Source organism: Oncorhynchus kisutch, linkage group LG2 (assembly GCF_002021735.2).
Source record: "Oncorhynchus kisutch isolate 150728-3 linkage group LG2, Okis_V2, whole genome shotgun sequence".
Lineage (NCBI taxonomy): Eukaryota > Metazoa > Chordata > Actinopteri > Salmoniformes > Salmonidae > Oncorhynchus > Oncorhynchus kisutch.
In genome coordinates this window covers 59,143,399-59,161,370 of record NC_034175.2, presented here as the reverse complement: position 1 = coordinate 59,161,370, position 17,972 = coordinate 59,143,399, and the positions used below count along the sequence as shown (strand labels likewise).

General features: G+C 41.3%; 1 protein-coding gene across 4 annotated transcripts; it reads right to left on the bottom strand.

Annotated features, from left to right (window-relative positions):
- Positions 1-8,552: 8,552 nt before the first annotated feature.
- On the bottom strand, positions 8,553-14,364 carry insig2 (insulin induced gene 2). Of its 4 annotated transcripts, none has more exons than XM_020458926.2 (7): positions 14,180-14,364; positions 13,040-13,305; positions 12,836-12,929; positions 11,744-11,868; positions 10,960-11,126; positions 10,290-10,389; positions 8,553-10,158 (listed from the first exon to the last, which is right to left on the bottom strand). In XM_020458926.2, exons 2-7 carry the CDS (start codon positions 13,211-13,213, stop codon positions 10,117-10,119), a joined length of 702 nt encoding a protein of 233 aa, XP_020314515.1. In that variant the 5' UTR covers positions 13,214-13,305; positions 14,180-14,364; the 3' UTR covers positions 8,553-10,116. The 4 variants fall into 4 exon arrangements, with proteins under 4 accessions (XP_020314515.1, XP_020314523.1, XP_020314529.1 ...); XM_020458934.2 differs by having other exon boundaries at positions 14,197-14,360; XM_020458940.2 differs by having other exon boundaries at positions 8,553-10,067; positions 14,180-14,353.
- Between the last annotated feature and the right edge of the window lie 3,608 nt (positions 14,365-17,972).

The window sequence follows — 17,972 nt, the reverse complement described above, 5'->3', positions numbered from 1 at the left end:
TGTTGTAATTCTATTTTTTTATGTGTGGTTCGGTTCCAATATGTCTCCGCTCATGTCAACCTATTGGGTTTTAAGACAAAACTAACCACTACCCCACATGCCTTTACTACAATGGAGAGCTCCATTTTCCTTTTAAATCTTTTGGATCTTTCCTGAGGGAGATGTTGTATCACCAAGGGGACCATGACAGTGCTTTGAATCTTCAGACCCTTCTTCAGAAAATTCAATTTGACCCTGTGACAGAATCAATGTATAGTCAGTGTCAGAGCAGGAAATCACTATTTAACAACGCCATATGTGATTACACAAAAACTCACTGTCTCTGAGCCACAGAAAACTGCCTTAGTCCTCAGACTGTAACATTATTTACTGTTATCATGGCTGGTATGTGTCTTTTATTAATACATTTAAATAATTGTAGAAATAATGATTTACATGTTCCTGGTTACAGAGTAAGTGTGAGTGTCTGGATTGTGAATTTCCCAAGGAGCACGACTGGTTTCCATTCTTCAATAAATTCTATTTAAACAAATCTGAGACTGTTAACCTTGGTTGTGATCTTAATCGAAGTGTTGGCCTACAGTGACTGTGTTCCCGTGGAGATTCACATCCAGCACAATACACAGCCCCTCATGTGTGACTCCACCATTGCTCCTCTCACACAAAATGCTCACTTTGATGTGTGATCCTCTCTGCTCAGTGCCCCTCTCAAAACCAACTGGGCTCGCTATGCTACACTGAGACCATGCTGAAGATAATTCAATCGATTTTAAAGGGCTGCTTCTCTGTGAAATGTTAGGGTGCATAAAAAAAACACACACCAAAAGAGCTACTCAACTTGGACCATCTATGTTGATTTGAGTTGGGCAAAAACATTAAATTCATTCAAAGGCCTCTGATTGGTTTCAGGTACAGGGGTGGGGTAGCTAGGCTCCCATCCCCCCTACATCGTTCCAGATGCTACCCTGTTGCCATGACAACATGTTGGCACATACAGAAAACCTTTGATTGACATACATGCTCCCTGCCGATGGCTTAAAGGCCACAAAACAATACAGGGAGGAAGTCAGCCATTAGTCTGGTTACAAGTCTAACCTGGTCTTGATCCCTCTGGGGATGCAATATTTAGGTCTAGCTCTCTCTCTCTCTGTGTGTGTGTGTGTGTGTGTGTGTGTGTGTGTGTGTGTGTGTCAAGAGCAAAACAGACTTTTTGGTAAGCTATATTATTTGACAGCAGCCCAAATACCAGAGTGGATGTGTAATTCATTGATGATGAGGATAACAGTGAGGGGAAGGATGACTATATATTTCAATACACATACCATTGGAAATGGTTATTCATATACGTTCTCAATATATGTTTTGTTATATAATATATTTACCAAAAAATATGTTAAAGGTGCAATAGGGTAGTTGGGCGATCAAAGCTTTTTATTTAATTTTTTCCCAAAATAAAAATTGTGTAGCGCTGAACAATTTTAAGTGCTATTTAAAAATAAATTACAATTAAAAATTTTATACATATACAGTGCCTTGCGAAATTATTTGGCCCCCTTGAACCTTGCAACCTTTTGCCACATTTCAGGCTTCAAACATAAAGATATAACCCTGTATTTTTTTGTGAAGAATCAACAACAAGTGGGACACAATCATGAAGTGGAACGACATTTATTGGAGATTTCAAACTTTTTTAACAAATCAAAAACTGAAAAATTATTCAGCCCCCTTAAGTTAATACTTTGTAGCGCCACCTTTTGCTGCGATTACAGCTGTAAGTCGCTTGGGGTATGTCTCTATCAGTTTTGCACATCGAGAGACTGACATTTTTTCCCATTCCTCCTTGCAAAACAGCTTGAGCTCAGTGAGGTTGGATGGAGAGCATTTGTGAACAGCAGTTTTCAGTTCTTTCCACAGATTCTCGATTGGATTCAGGTCTGGACTTTGACTTGGCCATTCTAACACCTGGATATGTTGATTTGTGAACCATTCCATTGTAGATTTTGCTTTATGTTTTGGATCATTGTCTTGTTGGAAAACAAATCTCCGTCCCAGTCTCAGGTCTTTTGCAGACTCCATCAGGTTTTCTTCCAGAATGGTCCTGTATTTGGCTCCATCCATCTTCCCATCAATTTGAACCATCTTCCCTGTCCCTGCTGAAGAAAAGCAGGCCCAAACCATGATGCTGCCACCACCATGTTTGACAGTGGGGATGGTGTGTTCAGGGTGATGAGCTGTGTTGCTTTTACGCCAAACATAACGTTTTGCATTGTTGCCAAAAAGTTCAATTTTGGTTTCATCTGACCAGAGCACCTTCTTCCACATGTTTGGTGTGTCTCCCAGGTGGCTTGTGGCAAACTTTAAACGACACTTTTTATGGATATCTTTAAGAAATGGCTTTCTTCTTGCCACTCTTCCATAAAGGCCAGATTTGTGCAATATACGACTGATTGTTGTCCTATGGACAGAGTCTCCCACCTCAGCTGTAGATCTCTGCAGTTCATCCAGAGTGATCATGGGCCTCTTGGCTGCATCTCTGATCAGTCTTCTCCTTGTATGAGCTGAAAGTTTAGAGGGACGGCCAGGTCTTGGTAGATTTGCAGTGGTCTGATACTCCTTCCATTTCAATATTATCGCTTGCACAGTGCTCCTTGGGATGTTTAAAGCTTGGGAAATCTTTTTGTATCCAAATCCGGCTTTAAACTTCTTCACAACAGTATCTCGGACCTGCCTGGTGTGTTCCTTGTTCTTCATGATGCTCTCTGCGCTTTTAACGGACCTCTGAGACTATCACAGTGCAGGTGCATTTATACGGAGACTTGATTACACACAGGTGGATTGTATTTATCATCATTAGTCATTTAGGTCAACATTGGATCATTCAGAGATCCTCACTGAACTTCTGGAGAGAGTTTGCTGCACTGAAAGTAAAGGGGCTGAATAATTTTGCACGCCCAATTTTTCAGTTTTTGATTTGTTAAAAAAGTTTGAAATATCCAATAAATGTCGTTCCACTTCATGATTGTGTCCCACTTGTTGTTGATTCTTCACAAAAAAATACAGTTTTATATCTTTATGTTTGAAGCCTGAAATGTGGCAAAAGGTCGCAAAGTTCAAGGGGGCCGAATACTTTCGCAAGGCACTGTATGCTGTACCAGTCAAAAGTTTGGACACACTTACTCATTCAAGGGTTTTTCTTTATTTTTACTATTTTCTACATTCTAGAATAATAGTGAATATATCAAAACTAAGAAATAACACATATGGAATCATGTAGTAACCAAAAAAGTGTTAAACAAATATTTTATATTCTTCAAAGTAGCCACCCTTTGCCTTTATGACAGCTGTGCACACTGATTGTGGAGGCCAGGTCATCTGATGCAGCACTCAATCCCTCTCCTTCTTGGTCAAATAGCCCTTACACAGCCTGGAGGTGTGTGGGGTCATTGTCCTGTTGAAAAACAAATGATAGTCCCAACAAGCACAAACCAGATGGGTCGCTGCAGAATGCTGTGGTAACAATGCTGGTTAAGTGTGCCTTGAATTCTAAATAAATCCCTGACAGTGTCACCAGCAAAGCACACCATCACACCTCCTCCTCCATGCTTCAAGGTGGGAACTACACATGCAGAGATCATCCGTTAGTCTGCTTCTCACAAAGACACAGCGTTTGGAACCAAAAACTCATCAGACCAAAGGACAGATTTCCACCGGTCTAATGTTCATTGCTCGTGTTTCTTGGCCCAAGCAAGTCTCTTCTTCTTATTGGTGTTCTTTAGTACTGGTTTCTTTGCAGCAATTCGACCATGAAGGCCTGATTCACGCAGTCTTCTCTGAACAGTTGATGTTGAGATGTGTCTGTTACTTGAACTCTGTGAAGTATTTATTTGGGCTGCAATTTCTGAGGCTGGTAACTCTAATGGAGTAATCCATTAGTAACTCTGTGTCTTCCTTTCCTGTGGCGGTCCTCATGAGATCCAGTTTCATCGTAGCACTTGACGGTTTTCGCAAATGCACTTGAGGAACTAAAAGTTATTGAAATGTTCCAGGCTGACTGACCTTCATGTCTTAAAGTAATGCTGGACTGTCATTTTTCTTTGCTTATTTGAGCTGTTCTTGCCATAACGTGGACTTGGTCTTTTACCAAATAGGGTTTCTGTATACCACCCCTACCTTGTCACAACACAACTGATTTGCTCAAACGCATTAAGAAGGAAAGAAATTCCACAAATTAACATGGCACACACCTACTAATTGAAATGCATTCCAGGTGACTACCTCATGAAGCTGGTTGAGAGAATGCCAAGCGTGTTTAAAGCTGTCATCAAGGCAAAGGGTGGCTACTGATTTGTTTAACACTTTTTTGGTTACTACATGATTCGATATACAGTGGGGCAAAAATGTATTTAGTCAGCCACCAATTGTGCAAGTTCTCCAACTTAAAACTATGAGAGAGGCCTGTAATTTTCATCATAGGTAGACTTCAACTATGAGAGACAAAATTAGAAGAAAAAAAATCCAGAAAATCACATTGTAGGATTTTTTATGAATTTATTTGCAAATTATGGTGGAAAATAAGTATTTGGTCACCTACAAACAAGCAAGATTTCTGGCTCTCACAGACCTCTAACTTCTTCTTTACGAGGCTCCTCTGTCCTCCACTCGTTACCTGTATTAATGGCACCTGTTTGAACTTGTTATCAGTATAAAATACACCTGTCCACAACCTCAAACAGTCACACTCCAAACTCCACCATGGCCAAGACCAAAGAGCTGTCAAAGGATACCAGAAACAAAATTGTAGACCTGCGTCAGGCTGGGAAGACTGAATCTGCAATAGGTAAGCAGCTTGGTTTGAAGAAATCAACTGTGGGAGCAATTATTAGGAAATGGAAGACATACAAGACCACTGATAATCTCCCTCGATCTGGGGCTCCACGCAAGATCTCACCCCGTGGGGTCAAAATGATCACAAGAACGGTGAGCAAAAATCCCAGAACCACACCTAGTGAATGACCTGCAGAGAGCTGGGACCAAAGTAACAAAGCCTACCTTCAGTAACACACTACGCCGCCAGGGACTCAAATCCTGCAGTGCCAGACGTGTCCCCCTGCTTAAGCCAGTACATGTCCAGGCCCGTCTGAAGTTTGCTAGAGAGCATTTGGATGATCCAGAAGAAGATTGGGAGAATGTCATATGGTCAGATGAAACCAAAATAGACCTTTTTGGTAAAAACTCAACTCGTCGTGTTTGGAGGACAAAGAATGTTGAGTTGCATCCAAAGAACACCATACCTACTGTGAAGCATGGGGGTGGAAACATCATGCTTTGGGCTGTTTTTCTGCAAAGGGACCAGGACGACTGATCCGTGTAAAGGAAAGAATGGGGCCATGTATCGTGAGATTTTGAGTGAAAACCTCCTTCCATCAGCAAGGGCATTGAAGATTAAAAGTGGCTGGGTCTTTCAGCATGACAATGATCCCAAACACACCACCCGGGCAACGAAGGAGTGGCTTCGTAAGAAGCATTTCAAGGTCCTGGAGTGGCCTATTCAGATCTCAACCCCATAGAAAATCTTTGGAGGGAGTTGAAAGTACGTGTTTCCCAGCAACAGCCCCAAAACATCACTGCTCTAGAGGAGATCTGCATGGAGGAATGTGCCAAAATACCAGCAACAGTGTGTGAAAACCTTGTGAAGACTTACAGAAAACGTTTGACCTCTGTCATTGCCAACAAAGGGTATATAAAAAAGTATTGAGATAAACTTTTGTTATTGACCAAATACTTATTTTCCACCATAATTTGAAAAGAAATTCATAAAAATATCCTACGATGTGATTTTCTGGAAAATATTTTCTCATTTCGTCTGTCATAGTTGAAGTGTACCTATGATGAAAATTACAGGCCTCTCTCATCTTTTTAAGTGGGGGAACTTGCACAATTTGTGGCTGACTAAATACTTTTTAGCCCCACTGTATGTTATTTCATAGTGTTGATGTCTTCACTATTATTCTACAATGTAGAAAATAGTACAAATAAAGAAAAACCCTGGAATGAGTAGGTGTGTTCAAACCTTTTGCTGGTACTGTACATCTAAAATAAAATATAACTATATCTACATGGAAACAATTATAGGTTTAGGAATTCCATTCACAGAGCAATTGAGTTTTACACAGATCACGGTTGGTGTAACAGTCCTGTAGTTTTGTGCCCCCTTCTGGTCATCCAGGTCCCATTCACAACACATGGGTTGCGTTTAGACAGGCAGCCCAATTCTGATCTTTTTTCCTATAATTGGTATTTTGTCCAATCACATCAGATCTTTTCACATCAGGTGTTTTACCAGAGTTGACCTGATTGGTCTTCAGACCAATTAGTGAAAAAATACTAGAATTGGGCTGCCTGTCTGTTTAAACACAGCCTTTGTGATAGCAAAATATATCACTATAATACTAATGGAAGGCCCTAAAATGTATCAACCGATGTAGAATATTGTAAGAAAAGCAATGTGTTAATTTGTCCGTTCTGTGCTCAGTTTATTTAGCAGTTGACTTGATAGCACCCTTGCATCTGCAGGGTAATGAAACCAAATCAATTAGCTGTATTCAGCACCAAACATCCACCTATAATGTCCCACATGACACAAGGCTGGTTTTCATCATCTCCTTCCTCATGATTATTTCACTGACTTTTCTGTTACCTTGTCAAAGAGATGCTGACTTGGCAAAGCCATTTTATTCCTTAGCTGTAAATATGATCCTGGAATGTGTTAGGCTACAAAACTCCATTATTACCTGTGCTGTTCATGCTACAGAGCTGGTAGGCAGGAGGAATGAGCAGATCGAGACACTGGTGGAATAGGAGTGTGATTGATGTGCTCCCATTAGCTAGTGTGTTATCGCTGTGGGTGGAGAGAACCATACAGCCACTGGGTTGTAACACAACACATTACCTGCTGCAGTCTCGAGCAGCCTCAGACGTTCAAATAAAATATAGACCCTCTCACTGAGATCCTCATTCCCTGCTCCAGACACTCCGACTAGCTGCTTTCACGTCAGCGCTGATTTGCTGAGCATTCCCACTCAATAAACACATCTTAGTATTCATATTATCTAGCTGGAGTCTCAGTTCTCTGCAGGAGCTCTCAGCCATGTACTGTAGCTCTCTGCTCAACCCTGTCGTGGATAATATCTGGTGCTCCCTGTCAAAGTGATAGATTGTGACGGATGCATGGGTTGTCCTGCATTACCCAAAATAAATGATCTTCAATGGGAGACCTTGGCCACAGAGAAATCAATATCTCACCATTAAAATCTATTAGAGGAGAGTTAGATCATGCGCTGTCAGAGGCACCACTCTCAGGCAGCCACAACATTAAACCTGACACTGGCCGTACATGAGTAATCAATATATAGTGGTTCACAGATCATTTGTGGTCAACTTCTTAGCCCTGATGGATGTCTGTGCAGCCGGTGATTCATGTTGACACTGTTTAACAGGATTTTGCTCCGATTTAGATGGTCATTCCTCAGAGACTTACAGGAAACGTGGCAGTGGAGCATCCATTTCATTGTATGAAGACCAACCCCCATTTCAATTTCACTGAGACTTTATGGATTTTGTGCCCTGCCGTGTGTGAAAACACCTCAGTGGGCAAGGTCAAACTCCTACCATTGTTTTCATGTGATGAGCAAATGCAGTGACCACAGTTAACCACAGACTTGCTTTGAGGTGTGTTGGTCACAACTGTACCTTACCGTTCAGTGCAATAGGGTACAACTGGGTTCAATACCAGCTACACTGGTGTCAGAAGTGGGGATAGCTAACACAGCTCAAGGTGAACATTTCAAAGGAACGTGTTACCCACAATCCACGACCACGCTAAGGAGCCTGCGGAATGGTTGGCTGGTTGGGAAAAGAACCCATTTCAGTTTTTCCTTGCAGTGTATCCGAGTGCTCTCAACCTTGCCTCTGGACCCTCAGTCTCTAAGAAGAGATAATTACTTGTCAGGAATAAATAGAGAGATTAATGAATTCATTAGCAGAAGGGAGTTTAGCTCATCACAGCACCACTTTCTGCTATGACACATCACGCCTATTGTTTTAGCTAGTTAGTTTTGAACAATAACATTCACACAGTAAATTGCCTCATACAGGACTGTAAAACCAAAGAAAAAAAAGCATCCACAAATCCTGGAATTTAGCAACCACGCAAACAAAGGAGTCAACTTCAGATTATTCATCTTAATTATGTGTCTATGGAAGCCTGTTATTGTGGGAGGCAGGTGAAGACAGGCGACATTAATCCACATTAGCAGAATACACCAGTTAGATAGGCCAAACCTGCCATAACAGGCACTGCACATTTGGACTGCAGCACTGGTATATTCATGCCAAACACATTCATTTAACCATGTAGAGTAGCTTAAGCATCATGACCAATAGGCTCTCAATATAACAACAAAATGTACAATGTCTAGAACAAAAAAAAAATGCTTTTCCAAACTTTCCCTAAAATCTTTCAGAGCCGTGTGCGTGATCAAGGAGAAACAACATAAAAGGCATGTTCTTTATTGAACCAAAGAGATTGCACAAGTTCCAGATTTTCTGTTTGGTGAGAGGATGAAAATGTCCCAGTTCAACCAGTTAAATCCTCTACTTCCTGAAGAGATGGATGAAATAAAACTAGTTCATCTTATTTCTAGAAAAAAATCACCATAGCTATCACACTGACATGCTAGGATATCCAAGTTAGTCATTTTAATATTGATTGTTGGTTCTTAATTTTCTTTCCTCTGTAGTCATTGGCAGTTTGTTTGCCTTATCATGCACAGTGAAATTACAAACAATATTTTACAAAAACACTGTTGAGACACTAACACATTTTCAGAATCCTCTAATTCAACCAGTCATGTTAAATTTGTTAAAAGTTTTTCTAAAGTAAAAAAATAACATGAATAAAATTCCTTCACTTAGCAGTCTCACAACATTTTCTAGATATAGAAAGCCATCCCTTTTTCATGGTCTCTATTTCCAATAAGACCATCTTAACGATGAGAAGTGAGGTTCCTAAATCAAGTCCAACTGCATCTAGGAATGTAAACACTGATTTATATCTAATTTTTCTATTTAAAAAAATGCAGATCTGGCATTAGATGCCTGACCCAAGAACCCACTGATGATGTGGATCCTTGCGTGCACCTGGAGGTTGGAGAATGAAATGGGAAGCCTGGTCTCTGATTGGATCTCATCAGGGTTTGGTTTAATTCAATTTTGAATTTAGGAAATTAACCAAAATTAAGTTAATGAAGTGAAATTTGCCCACAAACTTCTATGAGCATTTTATTACAAAATGAAATGAATGAAAAGCAGGGTCTGGTAAGGCTGGATGAAATGCCAAACTGGACCCAGGATGCTGGTTGCCTTGATATAACGCTGGGATGGCACAAATAAGTGCAACACTGAACACTTCACCCGTTCATGACTGCCAGCAAACACAGAGATTATTGGCATGAAAAAAATAACTATATGTGTATATAATTGTACATTGTAAAAGCATGGAATAAATGTCTCTACATATATGGGCTATATATACTGCAGTTCTACCAGTAGATATAGGATAAAAATAATGGATGAAGAAAGAAAATAATTCAGATGATCCTGTTTGGCACGATGGAGCCAAAGGTTTCACACCACTGGTGCCGAAAGTGCCCTGAACAGCAGAGCTACACTAATATTGGTGCCCGTTGAGTTGCAATCACAGATTGCGTTGTAGATGGGGCCTACCTACCACACACACACACACACACACACACACCGGTAGTTGTTATTCCTCTCCTTAGACATCCATTGAATGCTTATAATAAAGCGAGCTGGTGTCTGTCCCCCTAGGCCCAGAAAGGGCACATAAGAACCAACCAAAACACTATTTTCCACGGTAAAGCACTCAGCAAAGCAGAAGCACATCTTTTGTTGCCTGTGGATGACTGCTCCGCCTCCTCCAAGGTTGACCAATCTCCATCAACGCTGCATACAGATGTCCTTTACCATCCCCTTTTGGCTTTTTGTTGCTACGAAAATGTAATTTTGTGCAAAAGTTTGATATAGCCAGAATTTCTCTCAGTCTTGATGAGTCTTTTCTGACATAAGTTTGCATTCGTACTGGAAAAGAAAACCCAGGAGACAAGGGATAATGTAATGTGGCAGTTGAATATTCAGTAGAAAGCTCTGGTTGGAATGAATGCATTTATAATCCTAACCCTTTTTAATTCAGCATAATAAAGTTTCCTCACCAGGGCTAGCTGTCGTCCTATGTTCCCCATGGTTATCACACCAGCGAAGAAGATGCAAGGTAACCAGGAGCGAATGTACAGAAAATCTGGAGAGGTATACCTGAAACAAAACAATAGAACAGGTATTAAACGTAGGACAATCCCCAAATGAGCATGAAAATCTACAGAAATCCCTCCTGCATCTTGAAAAATATTATAAACTGGGTGTTTCGAGCCCTGAATGCCAATTGGGTCAAAGCCATTGTATATTTAAGCAATAAGGCCCGAGGAGGTGTGGTATATGGCCAATATACCACAGCTAGAGATGTTCTTAGGCATGACGCAATGTAATATGAGCAGTAAAAATAAAATGTTTTGTCATACCTATAGCATTCAGGGCTCGAACCACCCAGTATATAATAGAACATATACCACGGTTATGACAAAACATATATTTTTACTGCTCTAATTAAGTTGGAACCAGTTTATAATAGCAATAAGGCATCTTGGGTGCTTGTGGTATATAGCCAATATACCACAGCTATGGACTGTTTCCAGGTACTCCCCGTTGCCTCGTGCAGAAGAACAGCCCATAGCCATGGTATATTGGCCATATACCACACCCCCTCGCACCTTATTGCTTAATTATTATACATGTATGTCCTGTAAACTGTATTGTATTAGTACTCACTGAAAGACTCCGTTGTAGACCAGGAGCTGAGTGGATAGAGTGGCCAGCAGGGCGATGACCACCCCCAGGCCAAAGCCGGAGCGAGACCGGTCAAATGTCCACCAGAGGCCGATGGACAGGGCCGCCAGCGTCAGGGACAGCTGCACGTTGTTCGCAAAGTCCACTTTCTGAGAGGGGTTAAGGACAGCTGATCATGTAGTAGGTTAGTCCACACAGGAACCATGGGTTTTACTCAGTAAGGTTCTTTCTTGTAAACGGGCTTGTTTAATCACATTTAAAAGCCCATCATTTTAGCTGGGCCTTTAGTCACTGACCTTATTGTTTTACACATTACATTTGAGTCTTTCAGCAGATGCTCTTACAGCTTACAAAAGCAATTAGGGTAAAGTGCCTTGCCCATGGGCACATCGACAGATTCATTTTGTTTTATTGTAAAGTGTGTTGTGATAATAAATACAATTTAAATCTGCAAATTAGATTTGCAAATGTCAACAAGGAATGCTTTTGCCCCATGGTTTACAGGTTTTTACACATCTTTTAATTATTCACATCAAATTCAGCAATTCAGTGAGAGTCAGACAGGCAGGTAGGAATAGAGCAGGATACTCAACTCTTACCCTACGTGGTCTGGAGCCTGCTGGGTTTCTGTTCTACCTGACAATTAATTGCTTACACCTGGTGTCCAAGTCTAAATCTGTCCCTGATTATAGAGGGGAACAATGAAAAAAATGCAGTGGAACTGGCTTCCAGGTCGAGAATTGAGTTTGAGGGGCATAGAGGATACAGCACTGGCATGGTTGATGCCCACGAACACGGCCACACAGCGCATCACACTGGACCACTCCCGCTTGAACTTGTGGGGCTCGCCGAGTCGACAGTCAATGCATGGATACAACAGACCGATTATTGCTGAGAGAGAGGGGTAGACGGGGATAAAGGTAAGGGATTGAGGGTGCAGAAATAGGGAGAGGGGATCAGAGATCAACAATCAGCTTTATTGCTGCAGTAGCACGGCCGGTGTCGTACATTCCTGTTAGTATGGTTGTGGAGAGAAAGGCTGCCATGCCAGCCCACCACATAACATCAACACTATTCTGATGACACACCAAGCATTTAAATAAAATACAAAAAACACTGTTGTTGAGGTTGGCCTCCTTTTAAAGCTATTGTTTAAATATTACACAAGAACTACACAGATTGCTGTGCAAATGTAGGTAACTATATACAGTAAACTGCTCTGGTCTTGACTAGTCAAAACCCGATAGCTACTCCATGATGCAAACAGCCCAGTGCGCAGTAACAGTGGAAACCGGCATCTCCCCCAGGCTGAGCAGTCGAGCGCAGCAGTCTCAGTCTCAGAGGGATACAGGCCTGCGGCTGTTGTGCTTTTCTACTGATCCACTAGGAATCAGCAGCTACATCTACTCTCTGTGCTGTAGACCCAGGGGACAACAATTCAATAATGATAGTAGTCAAGTCTGGCAGCAAACACCTGTGTCCCTTCTAGCGCTGACTTTGCTGATAGCTACTTTGAGGAAAAGTGTACTTACTATGCCTGTGATGTGGTTGTCCCACCTAGCTATCTTTTTTTTTAACCCCTTTATTTAACTATGCAAGTCAGTTAAGAACAAATTCTTATTTTCAGTGACAGCCTAGGAACAGTAGGTTAACTGCCTGTTCAGGGGCAGAACAACATATTTGTACCTTGTCAGCTCGGGGATTTGAACTTGCAACCTTTCAGTTACTAGTCCAACACTCTAACCACTAGGCTACCCTGCCGCCCCAAGGCTATCTTAAGATGAATGCACTAACTGTAAGTTACACTTGATAAGAGCGTCTGCTAAATGACTAAAATGTAAATGTGTGTGTGTCCTACCTGAGGCGGTCCCACAGCAGGGCGGCACCCACCAGGCTGATGAGAAGATGCTACTAATGACATCAGGCGGGAACAGAGTGACGTTCCTCTGTACCTGCAGTGAGAGAAAACAAATATTAGCTACTTTAGTACTCTTAGTCATATCTTCCCCTTAAATGTTTCCCCATTCAAGATATGTATCATTAAAATACAAACATAGCTCACCTGCAGCAGGTTGAGCACCAGAGCCAGGAAAACTCCTATAGAGAACAGCATGAACCCACGGATCACCAGGGTGGTGCTTCTGTTGGTGATCACTGCAATGTATGTTCCTCTGGAAGGATTGGTTTGCCCGGACCCAGACCGCTGCTGGTCGCTGACTACTGTGGAGTCGGCCATGGCGGCTGGGGCAATCGTGGACACCAGGACAGAAGGGGAAACGCTAACTCTATCCTCCAGTGATCACGCTGTCCACTGACATCACCAATACCCTAAAACACAGGAACATGTTTAGGTATTCAGATGCGGCTACATGATCATCCAACAAAACAACCACAGCCCAGAGGTGTGAAGTCAGTGGACAAACACAGATGTGTGTCTAGTTCAGGGATGGGCAACCCCAGTCCTGAAGGGCCTGATTGGTGTCACACTTTTGCCCCAGCCCCAGCTAACACACCTGACTCAAACAATCAACTAATCATGATCTTCAGCTGTGTTTGCTAGGAATGGGCAAAAAGTGTGACACCACTCCAGACCCTGAGGACGTCCCTGGTCTAGTTAGTCAATGTTCATGTCTCAGCTTACAAACACTAGTCAAATAATTAAGAGTAGCTAGCTATGCCTAATGTTGATTTCTTTGTCTCAAGAAGAGACAATAACTCTTCAGTCATTTGATCAAACCACGTTATGCTCAGCCTCAGCAAATGAATACATCACATTTGCCAGATGGCTCGCTACTTTTGACCTAGTTAGCTACCTACAGTGACGTTTCATCTACTTCGAGATTGGAAGCTGATATAAGAGCAACCTGTGGCAGTATTGGCACTGCCAGAGCAACGCAACGTTATCGAACTAGCTAGCGAAGGTCATTGAAACCAGCTAAATTAGCTAACGTTAGAAGATAGCCTGCTAGCATAATATCAAGCTAGCATAATAGCCTATATTAATACTTTGAATACACTGTTGGATACAAACAATAGTTACCAAACGTTAGCTAACTATATAGTGTAGTGTTAAATAAAACGATAGTTTTTGTATATATGCTAGCAACCGTTGATTGCTGATAATCAGCAAACACATCTTGTTTATTAGCCTAGCTAGCTAGCACACTTCGTCAGCTGATATTTACAGTAACACGCCATTTACCTTGAATTAATTATTACCTTCCATGTTTATATAGTATTTTTCAAAAATGGTAAAAGACACATTTTGCTTATTTTTTTAGGTAGTAGCAGGAGTTTGAGAACTAGCTTCGAGGGGAAAAAAAAACTCGCCTTCTCGCTAATTTCGGATGAACAGTTTTGGCACTGGCTACGTGGCCAACCAATCGGCTTCCAAAACGTAATCTCATTGCGCAAAACCAACATTTTGCCCAGGTAGAATAAATGCAACATTTTCTTTGATATTAAACATTAGAAAATGCACAGAAGTGGTTAAAATACATTAATTTATAAACATATTGATAAAATGGCTGAGTTGTTTGGCAATTGGTTGTCAAAAGGTATAATTGGATTCTTATTTACAATGACGGCCTAGGAACAACGGGTTAACTGCCTTGTTCAGGAGTAGAACAACATATTTTTAATTTGTCAGATCAGGGATTCATTCTTGCAACCTTTCAGTTACTAATTCAACGCTCTAACCACTAGGCTACCTGCCACCCCGTTATATAAGAATGTCTTTAATGTGGATCACATCTGTCATTAGTGTAGGCCTATTGTAATTTTTGGTCTATCCATTGGATGAAATCCAGAGTTGCTGTAAACATAACAATAAATCCAAATAGGCTGAGAAAGTGTCAATGGTCTGTAAGACTTCGAGAAGGCAAAAGTCTGAATACTGAATACCAAATCAAGTGGAAATGGGAATGGGGATTATCTGTGATCTACTCCACACTGACTGCCTCACCTCCATAGCATAAGCCTATTAGACCACATGCTGGGGCAAAATGAATGTCTTGACTGAACAGTGGTAAGAGACTTAAGGGAAGCAATTCAGCCATCATGATTGAAAGATGACAGGAGAGAGAATGGGATCACATTTTTGTTTGAATATACAGTGAGAAGCAGGACAGGGATATTGAGCAGCTGTACTTTTGAGGGACACAAAAGTTTTTGAATTATTTGGCACAGAGATAGTTGAACTATTAAGGGATATTTCCATTTCTTCTGACATACAGTAGGATGAACTGTCACTAAACTACTTCCCAACACACCAGTGAAAACACCTTAGTATCCATTTACACTGGATGACTAGGACCTAAAATCACATAGCAGAGGAGAAGAAGAATAGTGGTGGTGAAATCATTTAGAACTGTTATCACCTTGGGTTTTTTGGATTCAATCAGGACACTGCAAATCCCATCTACTACAGCAGTACCAACAATCCCCGGGGAGATGTCCTTAACCCTAATAATCAGAGTGATAGAGGGAGCCTGCTAGGTACAGGCAGGATACAGAAGGGGTTTCAATTAGTTGTCAAGGGCTATTTGGAGGCCCCCTGGCGCTAAGAGAAAATGGTCAGGGACCCAATTCATCATCCTGACTGGCTCAATGTTAAGGGCCTTTTCATTACCAGCCCCGTGTTTCCCAGTCAGACAGAACCCTGGTATGTATGTGACTGATGGGGAAGGTGCAGGGTGAGGTGTGTTCTAGTTAAAGTCAACCCCTATTGGCCTGTTACAGGTCTCAGCTCACACATAATAGGTCCCCTGACCTTTCTGTTGTCTCTAATTAACCCCTAAACCCCTCCCCTCTCTGACTCGCCCACCAATCCCCAGACAGGGATAATAGATGCTTTTTGCTGTGCCACTGGAACTCTCCACCTCTCAGAGGTGTTATTTAAAACTAAAAACCACTGAGGGCAACAAAGGAAAATGGCTGAGTATGTGTTTCACTGGGGCTGCCTGTACATCATGACCAATAAATACCTGGAACATTTTTTATGCCGTTGCGTGTCATTTCTGTTGGGGACAACGGTGGTAGTCTTCAATCACTTATAAAGCTGTTGTCTAAATGCCATAGAGAATTAAGAATAGTTTTCTAACATAAACTCATAATATTAATGAAATGCCTTATTTGAAATTCCACCAACGCACATCTGTTTGCACGTTCTAGTGTGCCCCCTGGTCCACAGGGCTCATAGGGTGTATCAGCAGGGCTTGACATATTTATTGTCTCTCTCTGCTTGACTGACATGCTGTGAATCTGCATGAACATCTGTAATGTGTTGTGTTTACAGCAGCAGAGGATGGCCAAGCAGAAGATAAGCCAAGAATTAATAAAGAACCATGCAAGTACCTCCCTCAGAAAGTATATTGGAATTTAATGCAACAATAAAATACCAACAGTCATATTCATGGTATTGCTCAATGAGTAATAATGGAAAGTCAAATGGCCCATAATTGCATGATTAGACATTCCATGTGGTATTTAAGGAGCACAGCATTCAGGCACACAGGGACGCACACTTATGTCTATAATTCAAAATAAATTAGAAAGAAACACTGTATGGACAATAATATATATGCTGGAGCTTTAGAAACAGAGGTTAGTCTACTAGTTCATCATTGTCTATGAAAATTCTTCAGCGTATGAGGTAAAATGCTAATGTAATTTAGCTGGCCACACGGAAGCACCAATACCAGCATGTGTGTGGCATCTTGAATGATAATGACAAAGCACGCCATATCCCTTGTGAGCAAGTCTGTGGAATGCTGATTACAGATTGGCCAGTGTGTCCACACCCCCAAGAGGACCAGGATTCTAATGCTAATCACTGTTGGCTCCCATTGAAATGTATTTTCCCATGTAGCTCTAAAGCAGGGAAATAAAATGGAATACACCATTTACACCATTGTACAGAACGCTGCGTGTTTTGCCATTTTTAGCCCAACTGCATTTTATACCCCACTTGCTCACTGTCAATCTTAACCTATTGCACCATCTACTGGCACCATCATAGAACTAGCCTGGTCAACCTATCAAGTCAAAATTACAAGCTCAGATGTGCTTTATGGAACCCATTGTTTCTAACGGGAGGAAAGAGAAGACAATATATGAGGATGTTTATTCACCCCTACAGTATATTTATCAGTCATCATACAGGTATAATCAGTGCACTCTCAATTTAAAATGGCCTACATAGGATTCATCATCAATTACAAACCGAGAAACACTCATCAAAAAATATCAGTCAGCAGACACTTTATTTTCATTCAGGAAAGAGAAATATGTCGGAGCCGAGCCCAGTGAAACTCAGTTACGCATCCAATATAGGTGAATTGAAAGGAGGGAGATTCAGGGCATGTGTTCTCATTGGCTGCTCCTCTGTAGCAAACTGTCATCTCTTAAACTGCGGCCACGGCTTTCAGTGAGGTGAGACCATTGCTATTCAGGACCAAACAGAAGACAAATCATTTGTACATAATTAGTGCTCAGCAAGGTTACAACTGGCACAAATTTCCATCTTAATTAGGAGGGAAATTTGTTCCATTAATTTAATTTGGTGCGCATGAGCAGGTTAGCACCTAACTACGTTAATCTTACAACTGTCAGTGCGGGCGAGGAGAGGGCTTTGGATCACGGGCAAACAGGAAAGACTTCTATGAAACAGGCTTTATTTCATATGTAGGACACCATTGTGAATGTCTTCTGTTTTCATTACAGTTAAGGTAATAGTATACCAAACGCAACAAAAAAAACAAAGAAACATACCTTTTCAGGACCCTGTCTTTCAAAGATCATTTGTAAAAATCCAAATAACTTCACAGATCTTAATTGTAAAGAGTTTAAACTCTGTTTCCCATGCTTGTTCAATGAACCATAAAGAATGAATGAATATGCACCTGTGGAACGGTTGTTAAGACACTAACAGCTTACAGACGGTACGCAATGAATACTTATGATACTAAAGAGGCCGTTCTACTGACTCTGAAAAA